Source organism: Aquarana catesbeiana, linkage group LG09 (genome assembly GCF_042186555.1).
Source record: "Aquarana catesbeiana isolate 2022-GZ linkage group LG09, ASM4218655v1, whole genome shotgun sequence".
NCBI lineage: Eukaryota > Metazoa > Chordata > Amphibia > Anura > Ranidae > Aquarana > Aquarana catesbeiana.
In genome coordinates this window covers 219,830,858-219,853,408 of record NC_133332.1, presented here as the reverse complement: position 1 = coordinate 219,853,408, position 22,551 = coordinate 219,830,858, and the positions used below count along the sequence as shown (strand labels likewise).

At 41.7% G+C, this 22,551-nt stretch overlaps 1 protein-coding gene and 1 long non-coding RNA gene across 6 annotated transcripts in view; one reads left to right on the top strand and one right to left on the bottom strand.

The window, feature by feature from the left end:
- RALGPS1 (Ral GEF with PH domain and SH3 binding motif 1) overlaps window positions 1-22,551 on the bottom strand; it is an 839,296-nt gene that overhangs the window by 21,379 nt on the left and 795,366 nt on the right. For 3 of the 5 annotated variants that reach the window (XM_073599738.1, XM_073599739.1, XM_073599741.1), the window contains 2 exons: window positions 20,697-20,748; window positions 18,603-18,683 (listed from right to left, as the gene is read on the bottom strand). In XM_073599738.1, coding sequence (XP_073455839.1) covers window positions 18,603-18,683; window positions 20,697-20,748 — 133 coding nt within the window. The remainder of the gene's footprint in view (window positions 1-18,602; window positions 18,684-20,696; window positions 20,749-22,551) is intronic. The other 2 variants (XM_073599740.1, XM_073599742.1) reach the window with 1 other exon arrangement.
- The window catches only part of LOC141108276 (uncharacterized), a 66,573-nt gene that overhangs the window by 41,367 nt on the left and 2,655 nt on the right, over window positions 1-22,551 (top strand). The window lies entirely within an intron of this gene.

Genomic DNA, 22,551 nt, shown 5'->3' with positions numbered 1-22,551 from the left:
GGTTAACCACTTAACCGGTTCAATACAGGGCATTTTCACCCCCTTCCTTCCCTGGCCAATTTTTGGTTTTCAGCGCTGTCGCACTTTAAATGACAATTGCGTGGTCGTGCAACGTTGTACCCAAAAAAAATTGACATCCTTTTTTCCCCACAAATAGAGCTTTCTTTTGGTGGTATTTGATCGCCTCTGCGGTTTTTATTTTTTGCGCTATAAACAAAAGAAGAGCGACAATTTTGAAAAAAAAACACAATATTTTTTACTTTTTGCTATAATAAATATCCCAATTTTTTTTTTTAAAAACAAATTTTTTCCTCAGTTTCGGCTGATACGTATTCTTCTACATATTTTTGGTAAAAAAAACTCGCAATAAGCGTATATTAATTGGTTTGCGCAAAAGTTATAGTGTCTACAAAATACGGGATAGATTTATGGCATTTAAAAAAAAATATATTTATTTTTTTAGCGGCGATCGCGATTTTTTTCGTGACTGCGACATTATGGCGGTCACATCGGACACTTTTGACACATTTTTGGGACCATTCACATTTATACAGCGATCAATGCTATAAAATTGCATTGATTACTGTGTAAATGTGACAGGCAGTGAAGGGGTTAACCACTAGGGGGCGGGGAGGGGTTAATATGTTTCCTAGGGAATGCTTCTAACTGTAGGGGGAGGGGACGTACAAGGGGAGGAGACCGATCAGTGTTCCTCCGTTCTGGGAACACAGATCGGTCTCCTCTCACCTGACAGGCTGTGGATCTGTGTGTTTACACACACAGATCCACGGTCCGGCCCGGTTAACGAGCAATCGCGTGTGCCCGACGGACATCACGGCCGCCGGGCACACGCATCGGGTCCTGAGCAACGCGGCGGGCGCGCGCGCCCCCTAGATGGCCAGGAATCCCAGGACGTCATATGACGTCCACCCAGGATGGGAGATCCCATCCCAGGACGTCATATGACTATAAGTGGGTAGGGAAGTGGTTAAAGGAACAGGATCTTTTTTTTTTTTAGGTTAACAAACACGAAGTATTGCATGTTGGAATGAAGGGATATACAAGATACTGTATGTAATTTTTACTTTACATAATTTTTGATATGGATCAAAATTCAGCCGGTTCAGCAGGGACCTGCCGAACTTCAATCCACATGTGGCCACTGCGGTTAAACAGACGTTGATCTACTGATTGAGCGGCTTTTATCTGACAGGCCGGTTGAACAGAAGTCAATCAGCAGCTGCAGCACTGATCTGTGTATTCTGACGGCGGGGGGAAGCCTCCTCTGTCAGATCACAATAGTTCATGGGAGGATTCCCTCATTCATCTTGATTGTGTGGATGGGGAAATCGGTTCATTTTTTTCATTCAGCCAAATGACTAAACTAAACGAAGCCGTTTATGGCCAGCTTTAGTGGCACATTCTTTTGTTTTGCCCTTGTAAAAGTTTCACACACACCTTCCCTGCACTTGGCTTCTAAGTTTTGCCAAAGGCAGATACCTAAAAAATCCAACTCCCCTGTGATTGGTTGTAGGATGTCTGCTGCCTAGAGAATGATGCCACACAGACTCAACAGAAAATAATTACAACAGATGTTAAACTCTCATAGGTGCTTGACCTGGTGAATGGTTAAAAATACTCTGGAACAATTTTTTTTAGCCTGAGGGAATCAAATTGTTCTCTCCAGATGAATGATCATCACTAATTCATGAACACTATTAATCTGCTTTTGACTTTTTCTAAAAAATTTGATACTGTAAACCAAGATATTGAATTTATCAATCACGCAGACACTATTTGTTACCTATTCGCTTCCATGTTGTTTCTACAGGCTCTTCAACTATTCATTGTGCACTCTAATTCCACCAGCAGCATAGAAACAATCTTAGTCATAAACCCCCAGCCTCTCCGGGTTATATCTTCTAAGTTCTGATTATGACTGCTTGCCATGAAGCAACAGTAGAAGCATGCAGTGCTGTGCCAGGCTCCATTGGCAAAGCTCAACATCTGTGCATTTCTCATTGGCTACAATGGATAGTTAAAAAGCCAGAGAGGGCTACCGAAAAACATAGTTCTGTGGCTGTAAAGCTATCTGCTGAAATCAAAAACTGACGCTATATTTCTAATTGCTCTCAGTGGACACTTCAAAGGCCTATACTAGTATACTGAAAAGGGTACAATCTATTTTTCAATGTTTTTAATTATTTTGATTTGCAGTAACACATTTCTATGACCCGATACAGCTTACACTCTACTGCATATCAAATACTCATTTAAAATTACATTACATTAAAAATGACAAAATACTATTATACTGATGGTTATGCAGTAAAAAAACATTTACTTTCTTTTTTCTCATTACCCAGCACAATTATCTGTACACTAAAAACACTTGTTGGAATTCAGAATTTGATTTTAGGATTTTTAATACGTAGCCTGTGCAGGTTTCTTGACAGTAATCACATACTCAAAAACATACACCGGGAACAAATAGCATACAACATATTTCATTTAGACATGCAAGATAACGGGGAAGGGGTTAGTTGTGAAATAATTATGTATTTTTATATGTATTATACTAGATTTTGCACATTTTTGACAATGCTATGCTTCCTATAATGTTCACTACACCATGGGAATGAGTGAAACATGTTCTATCCATCCATCCCAACATAGAACAGTTTCACGTGGTTGAGGCACACTCTGGCTCCTGATCTCTGACGGTTAATAGGTGTGAAAGATTTCCTGTATGCTGCCGAAATAACAAACCATGTAATGTCTCTCTCCAAATGATTTTATATATTTTTTTATGGCTGCTTTTCTGCCAGCTTGAGAATTGCATTCTACAGTGGTGCTTGATAAAGAGATTTTATCCCTGAAATTGAATGTTTTATCCCACAAAAATAAGTAATTTGTACTTGAACTGGAATGGTTGAGTTTTAATATAACAATTGGGAGCTGTTAAAGCATGACTAAATTCTAACAAACTGCGAGTAGGCAGGCTCTTTATTGCAATATTTCTTCTGCAATAGAATAATATTATCTGCCTGCTCACAGCCTTCTTGAAAATGTACATTGAGCTGTGCATGCGCAGCTCAGTTTACATTCCAGCACAGTGCCTGTGTGCCGGGATGACTGAACTCTTGCGTAGTAGTAAGTCAAGTCAGCCAAAGACTGGCACTCAGAAGAAGCTGGGGAGAAGATGGCAGCCAGGAAGCTCACAGGCGTTAGACAGCTGAAGCAGAGGGGAGTACTGCAAACACAATATTTGGACATATATCATTCAATTCAGCTATAATAATTCCGGGCTGCACCTTCTATCTAAATGAATCATCTCATATAAAGTTCTCACATGTGAAACAATACCATACTACCAAAAAAAAATATATATATATATATATATATATATATATATATATATATATATATATATTATATATTAAGAATTGTGTAACGTGTGCATATAACAAAGATATAACAAATTAGATAAAAATAATAAGATAAAATCCCGCGCATGTGTTCTTTTATAAAATTTTCAAAACTTTTTGACAAAAGTTTCTTCAGTGCTGTGCACCACCACCATTGGCCGCTCACCTTATATCTTGACCTATAAAGAATAGGTCATACATTCTTGTCCCTTTTTAAAGGGAAATTTTTTGCTGGAGTCATCTAATACAAGAACTTTAGATCGGCCAAAGAATGCACATCTCCAGATCTTTCACAGGTAAAGCTCAGAAAACAAAAAAACCCCATCATAGCGCTTTCCATCTGATAAATATTAACCACTTGCTGACCGCCGCACGCCGATGCACGTCCAAACTTTGTTGGCGGATATCGTTGTTATGGCAGCAGCTAGCTGCCATAACCCCGGTATCCCCATTTTCGTGTGGCGGACGGCTTTCTGTTAAAAGTGGTCCCTGCGGCGGATTCGCCGCAAAATCACTTTTATCGGTGGCGGGTGAGGGCCCCCCCGCCGCGCTCCGGGGCCCTCCGCTGCTTACCGTAGCCGGCGGTAGCGATTGCGTCTGTCCTATAGCTATGCCTGGAGATGAGTGAGGATAAGATGGCGCCCACTCGTCTCCATGACACTGCTGGGCGGAAGCGACGTCAAAACGTCACTTCCGCCCACGCCTCTTAAAGGCATATTCTTTTCAATGTCATTTTTTTAAATGACTTTTTTAAATTTTTTTTTTTTTAATTGCATTTTAATGTAAATATGAGATCTGAGGTCTTTTTGACCCCAGATCTCATATTTAAGAGGTCCTGTCATGCTTTTTTCTATTACAAGGGATGTTTACATTTCTTGTAATAGGAATAAAAGTGACACGATTTTTTTTTTTTTTTAAAACAGTGTAAAATAAAGAAAATAATGTAAAATAAATAATAAAAAAACATTTTTTTAAAAACCCCCCGTCCCGATGAGCTTGCGCGCAGAAGCGAACGCATACGCGAGTAGCGCCCGCATATGAAAACGGTGGTCAAACCACACATGTGAGGTATCGCCGCGACCGGTAGAGCGAGAGCAATAATTCTAGCCCTAGATCTCCTCTGTAACCGAAAATACGCAACCTATAGAATTTTTTAAACGTCCCCTATGGAGATTTTTGAGGGTAAAAGTTTGACGCCATTCCACGAGCGGGCGCAATTTTGAAGCGTGACATGTTGGGTATCAATTTACTTGGCGTAACATTATATTTCACAATATAAAAAAAAAAAAATTGGGCTAACTTTATTGTTGTCTTATTTTTTTTTTATTCAAAAAAGTGAATTTTTTCCAAAAAGAGTGCGCTTATAAGACAGCTGCGCAAATACGGTGAAAAAAAAGAATTGCAACGACCGCCATTTTATTCTCTAGGGTGTTAGAAAAAAACCCATATATAATGTTTGGGGGTTCTAAGTAATTTTCTAGCAAAAAAACCTGTTTTAAACATGTAAACACCTAAAATCCAAAACGAGGCTAGTCTTAAAGTGGTTAAATAAAAAAGCCCCAAAAGACATACGCTCACAATGAAGGTGCACCACAGATGTATCACATATAAAATAGACCACCTCAGAGGGCATTCTGTAGGGGCTGCAGCTTGTGGATGGGATCCCTGTATTAGCAACACTATTCTCCTTTAAAGCAGTTCTATATATTAAAATATAGGTTCATGATCTACAGAGTTACAAATGCATCCAAATATCTCACACCCCACGTGAAGCACTGAAGAATCATTTGTCAAGAAGCTTTGGAAATTTTATATAAGGACACACTGCATGGGATTTTATCTTATTTATTTTATTATATCTTTGTGGTATGCACACTTTACACAGTACTTCATATATATATATATTTTTATTTTGGGTATGGTTTTTGTTTCACATGTGAGAACTTTATAATGAGATGATTTATTTAGGTGGAAGGTGCAGCGCAGAATTATTACGGTTATGATGGATGTGTGATACATTTGGCAATTCCAGTAGCACAGGTTTGACAATTAATGGTATATAAGTTTATGTTTAGAATATTTGTGTGGTTTGCGCAGGGTTTTTTTTTTTTTAGATTAATTTTGGACATGCCAAATGCAGCCCATGTATCTCCCTAAAAAATTCTACATTTGTGAAGGTTTGGTAATCACCAATGTCATTCAGGTTCTAGCAGCTATTTTGCATATCTTGATCGTGGCCTTGTGAGGACACCAACCACTGCAGAAGGGCCAGAAGCACAAACTACTGTAAGTAGTGCTGGGACAAAATCATTCACTGCCCAGGGTGAAGATGCCAAACTGATTAGGCAGTGCTTTAAAGGAGGCAAAGGGAACTGGAGGTTGGGGTTCATTTAACTAAGGAGCCCTGTGAGGGCTGCTTTACACCAGTGTTATCCCTTTGAAGAGTGATCCACAAAGGTTCCTTCTTCAGAGGGCATTTGAAAGGCAAATGAGGAGGCATTATGTAGCCTACTCGCTGTTTGTTTTAACCCCTCAAAGTTGCCGCGGTGGCCTCATTCAGTTAGAAGGGTTGAGTTTGGTATTGCCTACCAAATGCGGCAGGGGAGATTAAAGGGGTTATAAAGGCAGAAGTGCTGTGGAGGCACTGAACAGGAGGGAGGGGCCAGGATCACAGAAGAGGGACCTGAGAAGAGGAGGATCTGGGCTGCTCTGTGCAAATCCACTGCAACAGAGCAGGTAAGTGTTTTTGTTATTTTTATAGGGGAAAAAAAAACTAGACTTTACAATCACTTTAAGTCTTTCTGCTGCATATGCAAACCCCTGTCCACTGCCTTTGCAGATTAAGCCTGGTACACATGGGCTGAATATCAGCCGGTTCAACAGAAACTGTCCGTTATTCAGCCCTTGTGTATGGCAGCCTGTCTGGCTTCTGTAGAATGGGCATGCCAAAAAAAATAAAAAAATCTGCCGATCAGCAATCACTGACCGGTGTGTTCTAGTGGGGGGGGGGGGCGCAGTCCCCCCCCCTGTCAGAACATAATAGCTCAGTGGGATTATCGCTGTACTAATATTGCATAGTTAGTACAGGGACTTCCTAGCAGGCCCCTTCGTTTGGGTCCGTTTCACGCGGGGTGGAATTCGTCCATCTCTCCGCTGAGCAGACGAATGACCGGTCAATGTCTACTCCGCTATGCAGAGTGGATAAGGACACAGCCTGCTGTTCTCTATGGGGTGGTTGGATGTAAATGGACTGGCTGTCCGTTTCTATCTAATCTGATGCGTTGGGCGGATGGCGAATGTATTCCTGTCTGTCTGTTTTTAGTGGACCGGATTGGAGGCCGGCGGGTTACAGCGGACACATGTCCATTGACATTCGCTGCCCCATAGAGAACGATGGGTGGTCCAATCAGGTCTGCCTGAAAGATGGACTCAATCGGTCCACCGGTGTAAAAAGGGGGCATATTGTGTACCAGGCTTTAAGGTGGAGCAGTTGGGGGCCGTAACCCCCTCCTCGCTTCCCCAACTGCGAGTTTAAATGAGCCATGCGGGAGGTAGGGTGACTGAGAGGCAGGGGAGATTGCTCTCCCCCACCCTCTGTGTAATTACAGTTCAGTATAGCACCTGCCTAGGAATAAGGGCAGCTGCCTCCTCCCCTGTCATGCCTTACGGAAAAAAGAGCGACCTGGCCACAGTCTCCAAAAAGTGTCTGTTCTCAGCATGGCCACTGCCTTGCCTTCTCTCCTGTAAGGTGTACAGCATATACTGGTCACAGATAAGGATGGTTGATGCAAAGGTGGAACAATCTCCTATAAATTGCTTGAGCAGTCTCAATGGTGGATGTTAACGATCATATGGAGAAACACAGAGAAAAAAGGATATAGCGTGATTCCGTGACAAACACAATGGGACAGGGGCGGATCAAAAAGTGATGCACTCACTTATTTGAAAGGAGCATAGGCGTCAATCCACGAACGCCGAGTTTGTATGCCCTTAATATAAGATCTTCGGTCGGCTCCTGATCCCCAGTGTTTGTCAGATGGACTTAGATGCTATCGGTGTAAACATGAAGACATAATACACATAGCGTAATCCCGTATATAGAAGCCAATTTATTTGATAAAACACTTAAAAAACAAACTCACATGTATGAAGCTGTATAAGATAAACATTCACAAGCGCCGAGCTCGTCTCCTGCCGTCAGGTTGTGTGTGTACCCAGTGCTCCAATCCCGACGCGTATCGTCACATCCCGTAACTTCATCAGGAAATAACAAAGGGTCACGTGATGTGACGATACGAGTCGGGATTGGAGCACTGGGTACACACACAGCCTGACGGCAGGAGACAAGCTTGGCGCTCTTGGATGTTTATCTTATACAGCTTCATACATGTGAGTTTGTTTTTTTAAGTGTTTTATCAAATAAATTGGCTTCTATATACGGGATTACACATAGCAATACTGTGCCTAGGGCAAGTGACACTTCTGCCTTTCCTTCTTGTCCCGGCCCTCACTACTGCAAGGCAATATCCCCACTGTGGGAGGGGCAGAAACACAAACCACTGCAGGGAAATCTTAACAGTTTGGGGCTCTGTGCCACTCCCATAATATTTTGATGAACTCTTACTAGTGTGGGAGGGGGCAGAAGAACAATCTACTGCAGGGAATAATCTACATTATGGAAGAGGCACAGAGCCACAAAAATTTAGTATCTCTGCCCCTCCCCACAATAAGGCGAAGAGGAAATCTCGCCAGCAGAGTCTGAGAGGTATAAAAAGCCAACTATTTATTTAACCCTCTGGTGTTTATCCAAAAATGAAATTCAAATTTTCTGTGAAGTTGCACTTTTGAAGAAGATAAAGCCCATTTTAAACATTTCAGAATGGCGGACCTAGTGCACACTGTTCATTAAACCCACAAACATGAAAAGGTGAATGCACCTCCTTTAAGGGTAATGGCTCTATCAGAATCTTATGCAAGCTGGACTAAATTTGTTCACACACATTTGTGCAGTCAGCTGTAACTAGAGTATTTTGTAATACACAAACAACCCTTGTAAGTAAGACGCCACACATATAGACAGTACACAGACGCTAAACTCCAACAAAGTAAAGTATAGGTTATTGGTAACTGTATCCTATGATTTCCTGGAGGGGGGTGAGCTTGCTGTATTATTGCGATTGATATCTGTGTAGAAAACTACAGCATTTTAGTCTCTGATATCCTGTCATCCTGCAGTTTCCCTAGACTGCAGTGAAGAATTATGCTGGGTACACACATATCGAAGTTCGGCCAGTTTAGCAGGAGCCAGAGGAATTGCCATCTGTGTGTACTCCTTTCAGTTCAACAGAAGCCAATCATTAGACTGGCCTATCTTGAATTATCCTGCTGGAAAAACAGTATTCGATCAGCACTGCGGCCATTGGTTGCACAGCAGGGGAGATTCCTGCATCTACATCACTTGTGTGGATGCAGGAATCAAATTTTTTTTTTTTTTTAAGTTCAGCTCGTTGGTTGAATGGAAAAGAGAAACTCAGCATTTCCCCAACTTTACTCTAGCAGGTGTGGGAAGAAGTAGTAGTCAACTCAGCTAAGTGCCACTGAGTTAATGTCCACTCTTGGCTGTTCTGAAGGACTGTTAGGGCTCATTTACACTTGCTTCGGCTTCAACACACATTAGCAGCTAGTTTACACCTGCTTCAAATAAAGGCTTTGGTAAAGCTCTCTGAACGCCAGTCAAAGCTCCTGTCACTAAATAAAATGGTTAGCTTACAGTCCTGTTTACAGCTTGCTTTTGCTTCAAAAATTATACCCCATGTAGTTTTAGTGGTGCTTCAAAGCCTCATCGAAGCTCCACCAAAGCCCCACCGAAGCCTCATTGAAGCAGCAAGCAAAAGCAAGGTGTAAACAGGACTGTAAGATAACCATTTTATTTACGGACAGGATCTTACTCTGGGATTCTTAGCAAGATATTGACACAGAACCAGAATGAAGGCCATCTTTGAATGCAGGAAATTTTTTCGCATTTGGGTCTAAGGTGCCAGGCACAAATGGACCCACCAGAACAGCATTTCCCAAACCTATCCTTCAGTCCCACTGCAAGACATAATTGATAGGAAAGCTCATACAAGCAGAGCTGTAAAAATGTGTACCTCAGGTGTGCAATTTAGCTGCTCATGTGGATATGAACTACTAGTGGGACTTGAGGACTGGTACATTTGCTTCCAATGGCAAGAACTGAGTGATGGTCATTTTCATTGAAGGGCTTTCATTACCAAAAAAGTTCCCCCTATGCCATGACCAATAACTTTAGCCTAAACTTTAATCTCTCCTCCCACCAAAAGTGATCTAGCCCCACAAATAATTGTTTACGCTTCCCCAAGACTTACAGATATAAGCCCAATCACTAAAATCTCATGTGAGCTTTTAACATGTTAAAGTCATATCAAAATGTTTTCAGGGCCCAGCCCCAGCATTACCATGCATTGGGCTGTTAAAGTGCGGTAAGCAGCTCATTCATTTGAATGTACCATTTTTGACACTGCACTGCAACACACATTGGGGTGCCATTCAGAATAAATAGGACCGCCTCACGCCAATGCATGCAACACCTGTTATTACAACACAATTATGTGAATGGGCTCCTCAGTCAGTTTTTAGTCTGCAGCTTTCAAGTAAAATAATGCCTGGTTAGCCTGCCACAAAACTTCTTCTTCAGAAACTTCCTGTTATGAGGTGCCAACTGTCTCCCAGCTGTGCTCCTCTCGTAACCCTATCGCAGGCTCCCCCAGTGAGGACTACAGGCAGTCATGCTAAAACACATTGCGCATGCATGGCCCCTCTTTGTCAGAATCAGGAAGCCAGTCCCGAGCAATAATTTTCAGCTAATGCTGGAGTGCATGCATGACAGGAAGTGGCTGAAAAAGGTTAGAGGAAATACCAGTACTGAGATGAATAAAATTAACTAAGATGAATTAAATTTAAACACTATTTTATTAAAAATGTCAAATCACTGTATTAAGCAAAATACAGTCATGATTTGTCAAGGATAGGCAAATGCTTGTCATATTCATCCATTGAAGTCTATCAATAGATCCCATAATTTTTAATGTGTAACTAAAGGCAAAACTTTTTTTTTTAGATTTGGCTAGAGTGGAGAGGGATTAGAACACCTGTCAGTTTTTATTGCTATCTGGGTGTCTGTTTGGGAGATTCTATGTGCCCTGTTTACTGTTCTCATTGAAAGTGAAAGTAAAAAAGACAACACAAAATTTTGGGTTGACACCAGATAAGTATTAGAGGGAAAAATCCTGCAATGAGGACACTAGTTCCGGTGACACCCTGGGATTCTCTCACTTTAGAGGGATTTCTGATCATTTCTTGTTTTGGCTATGGGACAGGAATGATGAGAAATTCACCCTATGGGACACATCTGCCAAAAAAATGGACAGGAGTTGTAACCCCCCCCCCCCTCTTTTTTTGCGTCCCTTTCCTGAAAGGAAGTTATGGGAAATCCACCCAACAGGGACTCAGGCTGCAGTCAAAACCAAAACAGTGGCTCTAACCCTTCCCTACTCTATCTGAAATTTTAAGTTTTGGCTGGAGTTGGGCTCCAACTTAACTCTTAAAAAATTTGAGCCACATTATACCATCCACCGGCACAATCCCAATCTGCCCCTCTGTAAGCTGCCTGAAATAGCAAGTCCTGTTGCCTAAATATTGCTGTTTGTGTGTGTGTGTGTATATAATTAATTTTTTTACACAGTTGATATATACCAGGGCTATGTATATATATATATATATATATATATATATATATATATATATATATATATATATATATATTTCCTATTTGTACATTGAGGGACATAGAATTCCATTTTCAGGTTTATTGCTTTATGCGGCTGCCTTCAGGTCCTAGAAGAACGTCTTCCCTCCTCTGTGAAAAACAAACCATTTCTTACCTTTCCCCCTTTTTATCAAGATGCTTTTATTTCTATGAAGAGTCTTCAGTTGTTGCAGATTTTGCAGAAATTGGGCTGTCCTGTAATGTGTCCTCCGACCACTGTACTCTGCTGGATGTGATTTCCTAGACATCCTTGGTGTAACATGTGAGTTAGCCACAGAGTGTTTTACAGGTCCAGGGCCACAGTGCACCCATCTGATAGAAACCTGTCCTTAAAGACTCATAAGGAAGTAGGATCACAGGGAGGGCGAAGACTGTTTGAATGGGGCATGTGCCCTGAATTCTGTCTAATTTCTCCAATCTAATTGGTGTGGATCGCCAGATGTCTCAGGATCACTTCTGCTGTAGATCAGGGCATTGTCTTTATAGAAGTCTGGATGTGCTTAATTTGCTCAGACTGCAACACTTTTGTGCATGCATGTGACATGCTTCTGGATCGTGTACACACGTGCTCAGTCTCTCTTGCTACCACCTCAGCTACACTATGATCTTCCATGGCATTTAGACTCCATACTATCTCCAGTGACAAGTCACAGAAAGCATTAACTCTTCATACTCTCTGTGAGTACCCCTTGTGGAAATTCCTCACTCGCATCAATATTGTGGTTGATCAAAAGCAAAAATGCACTGGTCCTGCCTGCTTATGATCCGCTAACAGTGCAGAGGGGGAGGGGCTTGCAGTGTACCATCTAAGGCAGTGTTTCCCAACTCCAGTCCTCAAGGTGCCCCAACAGGTCATGTTTTCAGGATTTCACCTCAGATGAAATGGCTGTGGTAATTACTAAGACAGTGAAACTGATCAAATCACCAGTGCAAAATAATAGAAAGCCTGAAAAGATGACCTGTTGGGGCGCCTTGAGGACTGGAGTTGAGAAACACTGATCTAAGGGACCTAACCCTGATAGTTTAGGCCACCATCTGTTGCTTAGGATGCAACACTCCTCAGAGTCCCCTTTAACTTCTTCAAGGTTGGCTCCCTCCACTTCCTTATCCGGGAAGGAATTTTCTGCTACTACGTCTGTGGGGACTAATAAGTTTGTGGGGAAAATTTCAGCCATCGTTGCTGACTGAGAATTCAGGGGTTGCAGGCATGCATCCATGCCTTCTGCTCCAGGGTCCACATCTAATTTTCCTCTAGCTGAGGATGAAAAGGATTGTACTTTGTCTGTGTTTGATGACTTGATACACTAGGAGTCTGTCTTGCATAATTCCAAAGCTGAAGGATACCATTTTGGTCTTTACTGACACAGTGCATAAGTGCCTTGACCCTACCTGCGTCGGTCATGTCTGATGTCCCCAGTCTGTTCAATCCTATCTTGTACACTCACTTTTGTAAAGAGATAGGGAGGGCTTTGCGGCTATCTTGTCCCAGGACATTTTAGAAGTTTTGGGTCCAGAAAGTGGTATCCAGAGGCTACAAGCTTGGATTTTGCCCTCTGCCTCCACCCCTGCTTTATGCTGTGAAACATGTCAATGTCCTTGCAAAGGTGGACCTCCATTCTGCTCTGGAACATCTCCTCTGGCAAGGGGTTATAGCCATTGTCCCGGAAAGAGAGGTTTTAGGGTTTCTATTCAAATCTTTTCACTGTCCATTGCCAAAGAGTGCATCCACCACATGCTGGATCCAAATGTTCTCTACACCTTTCTCCAGGTATAAAAATTCAGCTTGGAATCTGCCAGGACAGTCATTGCTTCCCTCCATTCATGGAATATCCTGGCCTCTGTGAACATCAAAGATGCCTACTTGTATGTCTCCATCTTCCCAGAATATCTACGTAACTGGGTTTTGCAGTGGACATGCAAAGGTACCAATTTGTTGCCCGCCCTTTTGATCTGTCTGCTGTACCTCAGGTCTTCACCAAGGTGCTAGCCCCTGTTCTTGCTCTGTTTCACTCTGAGCATTCCCACAGTGAGATATTTGAAAGACTTGAAGACTTTGTTCTATCAGCTAATGTCCAATGTACTGTCCAGAAAATATGGAGGTTTGAGTGGACTCAATCTGTAGAATTCAGCACTGGATCCATCCCATTGCATGGAGTATCTAAGCCTGATCCTGGATGTGGCCCTGTCCAAGGCTTTCTATGCTCAAGATAAAATCCAGACTCTCTGTTCACATATTTGGACTCTACAGTCCAGAAGTCAGCCAACCAATCCTCCACTTTTGAAAGAAGGTTTTGGGTTTAATAGTGGCCTCTTTCAAGGCAGTTCCATCTTCCCAATTTTACTCCAGACCATTTCAGCTCAACATTCTGGCAGTGTGGGACAAGAGGGCTCAGTCTCTGAATCATCAAACATGCCTGCCCTGCAACAACATGCTTGCCCTGACTTGGTGTGTCATGAGCACAGTGCTGGAGTCAGGGAAAATTATTTCTATCATTGGTTTGGAGGGTTCTCATGACTTAAGCCCAGACTGGGAAGAAATCCTGGATACCCTGTCAGTACAGAGTTACTGAAGGAAGCTGGTCTCCTACTCGATATTTTAGAGCTCAGAGTGATTTTGGTTATCCTTTCAATGCTGGATATTTCAACTGCAAGGTCATCCAACTAGGTTATCCAACTAGGTTTTAGTCAGACATTGCTCTGTCAGTGGCTTACATCAACAATTAGGGAGGAACCAAAAGTCTAGTAGTTCAAAATCCAGCTCTGATTCTGGCTTGGGCAGAATTCCATGTTCTGGCCCTGTCTGATGTAAACATGCCAACCATGACAAATTTGAAGGTGACTTTCTCAGAAAACATATAAACTTAGGAGAATGGTCTCTTCACCCCAAGGTTTTTCAAGATAGCTGTAGTAGGTGGGGGGAGGTGGAAATGGACCTTCTGGCTTCCAGGTTCATCCACAAACTGAGGTTTATTTCCAGGTCCGTGTATGCTCTGGTGATTCTGTGGGATCAGTTTAGCCTAATCTATACCTTTCTACCTCTGAAACTCCTATCCAACTTACTCTGTAGGATAGAGATGAAGGGCATTCCCAAATTTCTCATTGTAATAATCATGTTCAGTCAGACATGGTGTTCAGACCTCATGAGACTCTTGCCAGGCTTCCCTAATACCTTAGATCGGGGTAGGCAACCTCGGCCCTCCAGCTGTGGTGAAACTACAAGTCCTATGAAACATTGTAAGACCCAGACAAGCACAGGCATGACTCCTAGAGGCAAAGGCATGATGGGATTTGTAGTTTCACCATGGCTGGAGGGCTGAGGTTGCCTACCCCTGCCTAGATCTTCTAAATCTTCTGTCCAGGGCCGCTGATAAGGGGGGACCTCCGTTCCTCCTGTACAGGGCCCGCGCTCCTTCAGTTCAACAAGGGGCCCGGCAGCTGAGGAGCGTCTCTCTCACCCCCGCTCTGCCTTTCTGCTACATTAGCAGCCGATCCACAGCCTGCTGTCAATCTCTCCCTGCATGGCTCAGTGCTTTGATGTCAGCTCTCCTTCCCTGCATTATCTTCTATTAAGCTCGGTAAGTTTGTTACCCCCCCCCCCTCCCTCCAGATACTTATCCTACTCACATTCTCCCTTCTTAGTCTCAATGATTGTGCCCAGGTTAGTTTCCATGCAGTGACAGTTACTCCTGTACTCCTCCACCCATCCAATCTAATCTGTCTCACAGTGGATCTCGTTCCCCCAACTGCCTGTGTATTCTTTTCTGCTCTCCCCCTCCAGCTCTGCCACCCTGACATAGTTACAGCCGATCACCTACATTCAGGTCTTGTGTCTTCTATCTTTTCTAACACGGCTCACTATGTATGTAGCTGTGCTTCTCACTCCTCTCTTCTAGTCTGGTTCCTCCTCAGTTCTGCTACAAATCTCTCATTTCCCTATCCAATGCAACTTATTCTCCCCCTCTACACTATCTTCAACCTTTACACACTCAGTTCCCTTCTAAAAAATCTATGTATCACACTGCTCAACCACTTCTATTTAACCCTTTACTAACGGACCTGGTTAATATGTCCCATTTTCTATCACCTATAGCTTAGATCTGTCATTATAGGATTCTTAATTGAGTCTGAGCGCTAGTCCAATTGCATCCATAACTCTAGGTCAGTCCCATTCCCTTATCTATAATAACCTTCAGTCTTGGTTCACACTGGTGCGATCACAAACATTGCATGCAATTTGCACCCCATTGCTGTGCAGATCACATGTGATGTCTGTGCGATGCAAATGCAGCCATACAAACTGTATGGCTAAAATCGCTTTCGCACCAAGATGGTGCAGGACCCTTTTTTGGTCCGCACTGGAATCAGATTGCATGGGTGTGAACACCCATGTGATCCGATTCCTGTACCATTTCACAGTTTGCACTTCAATCTGCGAACCGATCTGTTAGGTCTCATTCATTTTCTATTGACACCCGCAGTGGTTTGCAGATGTCAGTGTGAACCATCTGATTTCCGGTAAGGTCTACCATCGCACCTAATCACATCAAAGGTCCAGCCTTGGCCTTAGTGATTTTTCTAGAGGCCACTTGCCTTTTACGCCTCAGTGAAGGCCTTTGTGCAGGATGTCATTCACATCTTTCACTCTGGATATTCCCTAGTGACTCCTAGGGAAATCTTTTTTTTAATTATTGAATCTTGCCAGCCAATCATGTTTTGCAAAGGAAAATAAGACATTTTTCAGAAGCTAAATTTACTACAGTTAATAAACTCCCAAGAAAGTAATGACCTTCTGCTTTTCAATACATCTTTTTGCCAATCATTTTTAGGATAACTGTTAAAACCCAACTCTAGCCATCTGGTAATTTTGCCTCCCCTATATTTTTTTATCCCTTAAAGGGGAAATTAAAATTCATTATAGATCTTGCTCCCTTGGAATACATTAGTCTGGGGAATGTATGTTGTGTGTATTTACTGTGTTCAGGAAAAAGTTTAAAATAATATTTTACATAACAAAAAGTTATAAAAAAGCAGTATAAAATCTTACAAGCTAAAAAAACGAATTTCCCTTTAATTGTATATTATTGTATATTATTTAATTGTATATTAAAAAAAACAAAATGAATAAAAAAAAAAAAAAAAAAAAAACATATTAGGAAGTCGGTGTTACCACAGAAAATTCAAATTTGTGACTTCAGGCATGCAGATGAAAATGATTACATTTCAAGTGTGTCCATCACCTGCACGCAGCTATTTTGTGTATCTGACCAATATCTGGACAAATTTCTCCCTAGGTGGTAGGGGTTGAGGCCCCCTACTACTTTGTATAGCTGATTTTGCCCGGCATTAGCAATAGACACACTTGCCAGAACACCTGTATTTATTTTGAGAAAAGGCTATGTTTTAAAGGAGGAGGATAGGAGACTCATTTTTATTTAGGTTTTACGGTATTTTGGAAAGGGGATATTAATATTAAGTCATCACCAATTCTGCCATGTGTACTCTACCCATTAGGGCAAATCCTCGTTAAAGTGAAGTGTTTCTGAAGCCATAACTTTTTTTGTGTTGGTTTTAGATGGCAATGGTTAGAACAGTGTTTCTCAACTTTTTTCAGTCAACTCTTAAAAATTATGCACAATCCTGGGGCACACCAGTCTGAGTTTTTTTTTTTTGCACACGTTGTGTTTTTAATGGGCTGCTCTATGCATGTGTACTGTAGTACCATGTGTTTCAGCAGGCTCAACATATGTGCATTTGCTAGATGTGAGGGGGTGCCATTAACTAATGGCACCCATGCACATCTGCAAAAGGCAGTCTTGTGGGTTGTAAACCTTTCCCCTCTCATCAGCAGGGAGGTGGTGTGGGCTGTGCTCTCTCTCCCTCCTACCCACCAGCTTCTCTCCCTCCTGTCTATAATAAAGGAGATAACACAGGATCGCTCAAATCAGACTGTACAGGATTTGATTAGCACCCCCACCCACAATTTCTGCTGCCGAGACAGGAGCAGTGTGGGTGGGGGATAAGGGGCGGCAATCAACCCCTGTACATTCTGATATAGAGCATAAGGGGATAAGGGGCGGCAATCAACCCCTGTACATTCTGATATAGAGCAATCCTCTATACAGAGAGGAGGGAGAGAACACAGCCTGCACTGCACCTCCTCCTCACTGCTGCTATCTGTACTACAGTTGGCAACAGAAAGCTGTTTGGGGTGCCCAACATTTCCTTAGCAACCGATTAGGTCATCAGGTGGCCCACCCAGCTTTCTAGGTTGCTGACTTTAGTACAGATAGCAGCAGAGAGGAGGTACAGGCTGTCCTCTCTCTTTCCTCTTTGTATACTGGAGTTAACATAGGATCGCTCTCAGATCCAAATGTACAGAGTTTTTTGTTCTTTTGCTGTGGCAGCCCGGTTGAGAAACACTGGGTTAGAACATTTGTCAGTTTTTTTTGTTTTTTGAGAATCGGTGTTGAGAATTTCCTTTACTTCTCGTCTTGATTACAAGTGGGACCAAATCTCTCTAAAGCCAGTCTCTTACAAAGTTGTCATGGAAATGGTTGTAACCGCTGGAAGAGTTCCCGTCACATCCTATTCCAGTGGTGACTGTATAATATTTATTGCCCAATGCTTTCTGTCTGTTTTACAACAATGAAAACTCAACAGGGGTTCTAATGCTACTCTATACAAATCAAAAAATATTATGAGCTTAGGATACACTTTAATGCAGGGTAAAATAATGGTGTCTTTGTAAAGGAGCCCCTATACTCACTTTACCAATGCCCTCTTGCAGCTTCTACCTCTGCTTCAGCCAACATTAAAATGCCCAGTGCCACTCCCTCTGTCATGCAACAGTGATTTGGCCTAATATTTGCCTGCTTAACCCAAGCATTGTCACATAGGAGGTCACCTGCTATCACAAACCCGGAAGCACTGGGTATTGTTGGTGGCTGCAATGGAGAAAAGAGCAGTGAGGGTCTGCTAGCAGTTGAGTATCAGGAGTTGGGCTGGTGAGCATTTACAAAGACACTGTCCATACCCTGCATGGACAAGCTCATGGTGTCTTGTTAAGCTTGTCCCCTGGCAGCACTTAGGAGGTTAGAATAGGATATACAGTGATAGTCTGGGCCCCGAACTGTGTCTCTGACCCTACTCTCACTCAGTGCTGTATTAATAGCACACGGACCTTGAATATTACCTTTCCAAAATACACTAAAACCTTCATTAAAGGTGGAACAGTGCCTATCTTCAACACATTATGTTTATTACTAGAGTACAGGTGAGCTTTAAGAATTAACTTATTAAAAAGGAGAGAACCCACCACCTCTATGTACCTGTACACACAGCTGCGACTTCTGGGTGAGTTTCGTACTGGGACCCTCCAGTTGGGACCCAGCGTGGCATACATACGACTCCTGTTTGCAAATTTAAATGTAAGTTTGACAAACCGTGCACGATGCATTAAAAGAAAAAACACATGCAAAAAATCCAAACAACTGTTATTAAATGGACCCCCCTCCATTAAAGTTTGAGCACTTCACAGTCTTAAGCAAAACACTGAGTGACTTGCAGGGTTATGCTGTACTGTCAGTGACAGGAGTTGTACCAGATAAGTATTCAAACTCCACACAAACCGCAGAATCTATGAACTAAAAATAAAGTGAGCAGCTCCTTTCTGTATGTGGTATATAGTTACCCATTTCCTTGACAACCTCTCATGCAGCATAATTAATTTATACTGCAGACCACCTATGGCCATGTCACAGTTCTAGCACAAATATTACCAAAATGTAGTTCTCTCTAGCGTCTCTAGAAACTTTAAACCTTGCTTATACTATATCTTGAATTGGAATACTAGAATAATTTTAATATATATTGCTAATACCTGTAATTAGAAAGGAGTTAGATATTCAATTCTGTATAATCAACTATGGCTCCAGCATAAGATTACTTTTTGTTAACTCTTTGTGAAAACCTACATTGAACACTACACCATCACTGGAAATTTGAAGCTACTTTGTAATGGAACACATTTCTATAATAATTAAAGAGTAGAAGCCATATTAATTTTAAGGGAAACTATAGCCTTTTTTGTTTTTTGTTTTTTTCAATATACATGCAAATAAAAAGTTAATATAAACATTGTTATCATTATGTGTTAAAGTATAACTAAAGCAAAACTTTTTTTTTTTAGACTAGGATAGAGTGGTGAGGGGTTAGAACCACTGTTTGGGTTTTTATTGCTTTCTGTGTCCCAGTTGGGAAGATTAAGTCTCTCTAATTATCCTGATCACCAATATCACCAGGAATGAAAATGGGATTAAATCCTAGATTGAGTTGCCACCAAACAGGATTAGAGAAGAAATCCTCTGAATGGGTACATTTGTTCCTGTGCCAACTGTCTAGGAGGGGATTTTCCTGACCGCTTAATCTATGGCACAGGAAGAGAAAGCAAATATCCCTAACGAGGTGCAGATGGCAAAAAAGTGATAGTGGTTTTAACCCTACAAAACCGAAAAAAAAAAGAGTTTTGACTTTAGATATACTTTAATGTATTATTTATTAAAGGCATTCTTTTATATTTTAAGTATACATATGGGTAGGCATTGTTCTTATGTCAATGCTGACTGAAAAACCATAGACACTCATAATGAATGCTACCAGAATAACATGATATGTGAATTCTGATGACCCTTCATTGTTCATTCACTGAACACAGAAACTTAGAGTCTAGTTGCTGTGGCCACTGATCCACTGTTCCTCCTGGATTGCACCACCAACCTTCCACCTAAAATGTGGCTGTGGATTATTTAGCGTGTTTTTACAAAGAACATAAGACGTGCTACAAGATCTACCACATGGAACACCAGGGGGAACACAGTACGAGCTACACTGAGACAAACACAGTAACATGCGAAAACTTGTTCAACCTGCTTCAGTATTAATCCAACCATCTGACAAAAAAGGTTGTTTTCTAGCAAAAGACATCTAATGTTTGTACCTTCCACTAAAACTTTAATTTCGCTTTCATCAACCATTTTTATCCACATCTTTATATTCTCCTCTAGAGGTGTTAATTGTGCAGATGCCAAAATAGTAATTCTTCTGAATATGGAAAACCCCTTAGTTAAAAATTAAAATACATCCATAAGATTGTTGGGTGAAGCACCGCACATTCTTGATAGACAGATTGGGCAATTGGCATAGTTCTATGGCTTTTTTTTTAAAATAATGACATCAAATCCTAAGCTAACCATTCTTTGCCATTTTTATCTTGCATATTTTCTGTATTAACATGCATGTATAATAGTTATTATCTAATATGAATATACATCGGTTACTATCTGGCTTAAAAATCAGCGTAAATGGAACGCTTTTTTTGTTTGTTTATTTTGCTTGAGAACAGAAATTAGTTGACTGGAGCTTACCTGTCAAGAACAGAAGACACATCCTCACTGAATTCTGAACTTTCACTACTGCCTATGATACAAAATACAAGAAATAATCAGATGTAAAATACAGATGCAGTATTAAGCTCTACTTGTGTTTGGTGACCAAAGCCAACCAGAAAGAAAGCCACTAAACAGGCAGGCCCTAAAACAGCCGCTATGGATTGCTCTGTTTGCATTTCAAAACAAAATGAAAAGTGATTAATTATATACAGTATATAATGAGAGAGACTCCCATCCACTACATCCAATGGTCACAGTGTTCCTTCTACTTCACTGACCACAGGGCCCACTCCCCTCTCCTCCTGTTTTAGTGCTCCCTTCTAACCTAAATCCCCCCCCCAACACAGGACATTTTTCCCTGATTGACTCACCCCTAGCCTACAGCTCATTACTTCTTAAGCCTAGTACACACAATAAGATTATCAGACAAATGATCGTCTGTTTTTATTGTTTTTTTTTTGCATGCTAGTCTCCATATTGAATGCGAATAGGTTACTAAAGTACAAAAATTCTTATACTTCAAAAAAATAAGAAATTCAGAAGTGATGTTTTGTATTTTCGGAGGAAAACTGTACAAATTAAAGGTAAACCGTACAATCTTGTATCGTACGAAAAAAATTCTCGTATTTGTCCCTTCAGAAAATTTAAGACGAAAGCTGTGTACTAACAATCAGATTACCGTACAATCGTGTTGAAAGCAGAATTTACGTGTGAGAGAGTGTATGAGGCTTAAGCTACTTCACACCTCCATCATAACAAACCTCACTTCCCTCGCTGGCCACTTCATCAACCTCACTCCTCCCAGCGCAGTCACAGCAAACCTCTCCTCACCCACCTCTGCTCCCCATCCCCACGGATATCGTCCCCCTATGCATTCACCATTTACTGCCTTCTCATACTATGCGCCGCCATTCCACCATCATGACAACCTCATTCACCCCTGTCATCTGCACAGTGCAGTCCACTATATCACTCCGCTCAACCCCACAAAAGTATGCTTCTAGAACAGGCACATGTTTTCTAGTATATATAAATTCTAAGCTCCCTCTCCACTCCAAAATAGCCCAGAATTTTAAAATGCAGCATGTTTTTGTTTTAGAGCAGGGGTCTTCAAACTTCCTAAACAAAGGGCCAATGTATTGTCTCTCAGACTTTAAGGGTGGACAGTGGGCGCAGGTAATGCCTCAGGTTTGGTGGCCAGTGGAGTATAAGAAAATACATGGCACCCCTGTGGTTAGTACGAGGAGGAATAGTGCCCCATCATTTGGTATTAGTGGGAGGCATAAGACCCCCATTGTTGGGAAGAATAGTGCCCCAGTTGATCGCAGCTGAAGGAATAGTTCCCCATCATTGGTGTCAGAGGAAAGAATAGTGCCCCATTGTGGGTGTCAGTGGAATGAACAATCCCCCCATCAGTGGAAGGAATAGTTCCTCATCGTTGCTGTCAGTGGGAGGAATAATACTCCATTGTTGGTGTCAGAGGATGGAATACTGCCTTGAATCAGTGAGAGGAATACTGTTCCAAGGGCTGGATAAAGACAAGCAAATGGCCACAGACAGAGACCACTGGTTTGGAGCAAAGGGTTATATATTGCTCTACAAAATCATCCGGCAAGAGGCTGCAGGGCAATCTCAGAAGCAGTGTGCAAAGGCTTCTGAATTTTCCTTTGTAATCAAACTGAGTACACTTCCTGGATTTGGCACATGTCTGATGTTCCTCAGTATTTCACAGACTAATTCAGCATGCACCTTTGAACAGTTGCAGTAAAGATGTCCTTTACACACTGCTGTTACCTCTGTGGTAATGGCTGTAATTTTTCCTATCGCCACC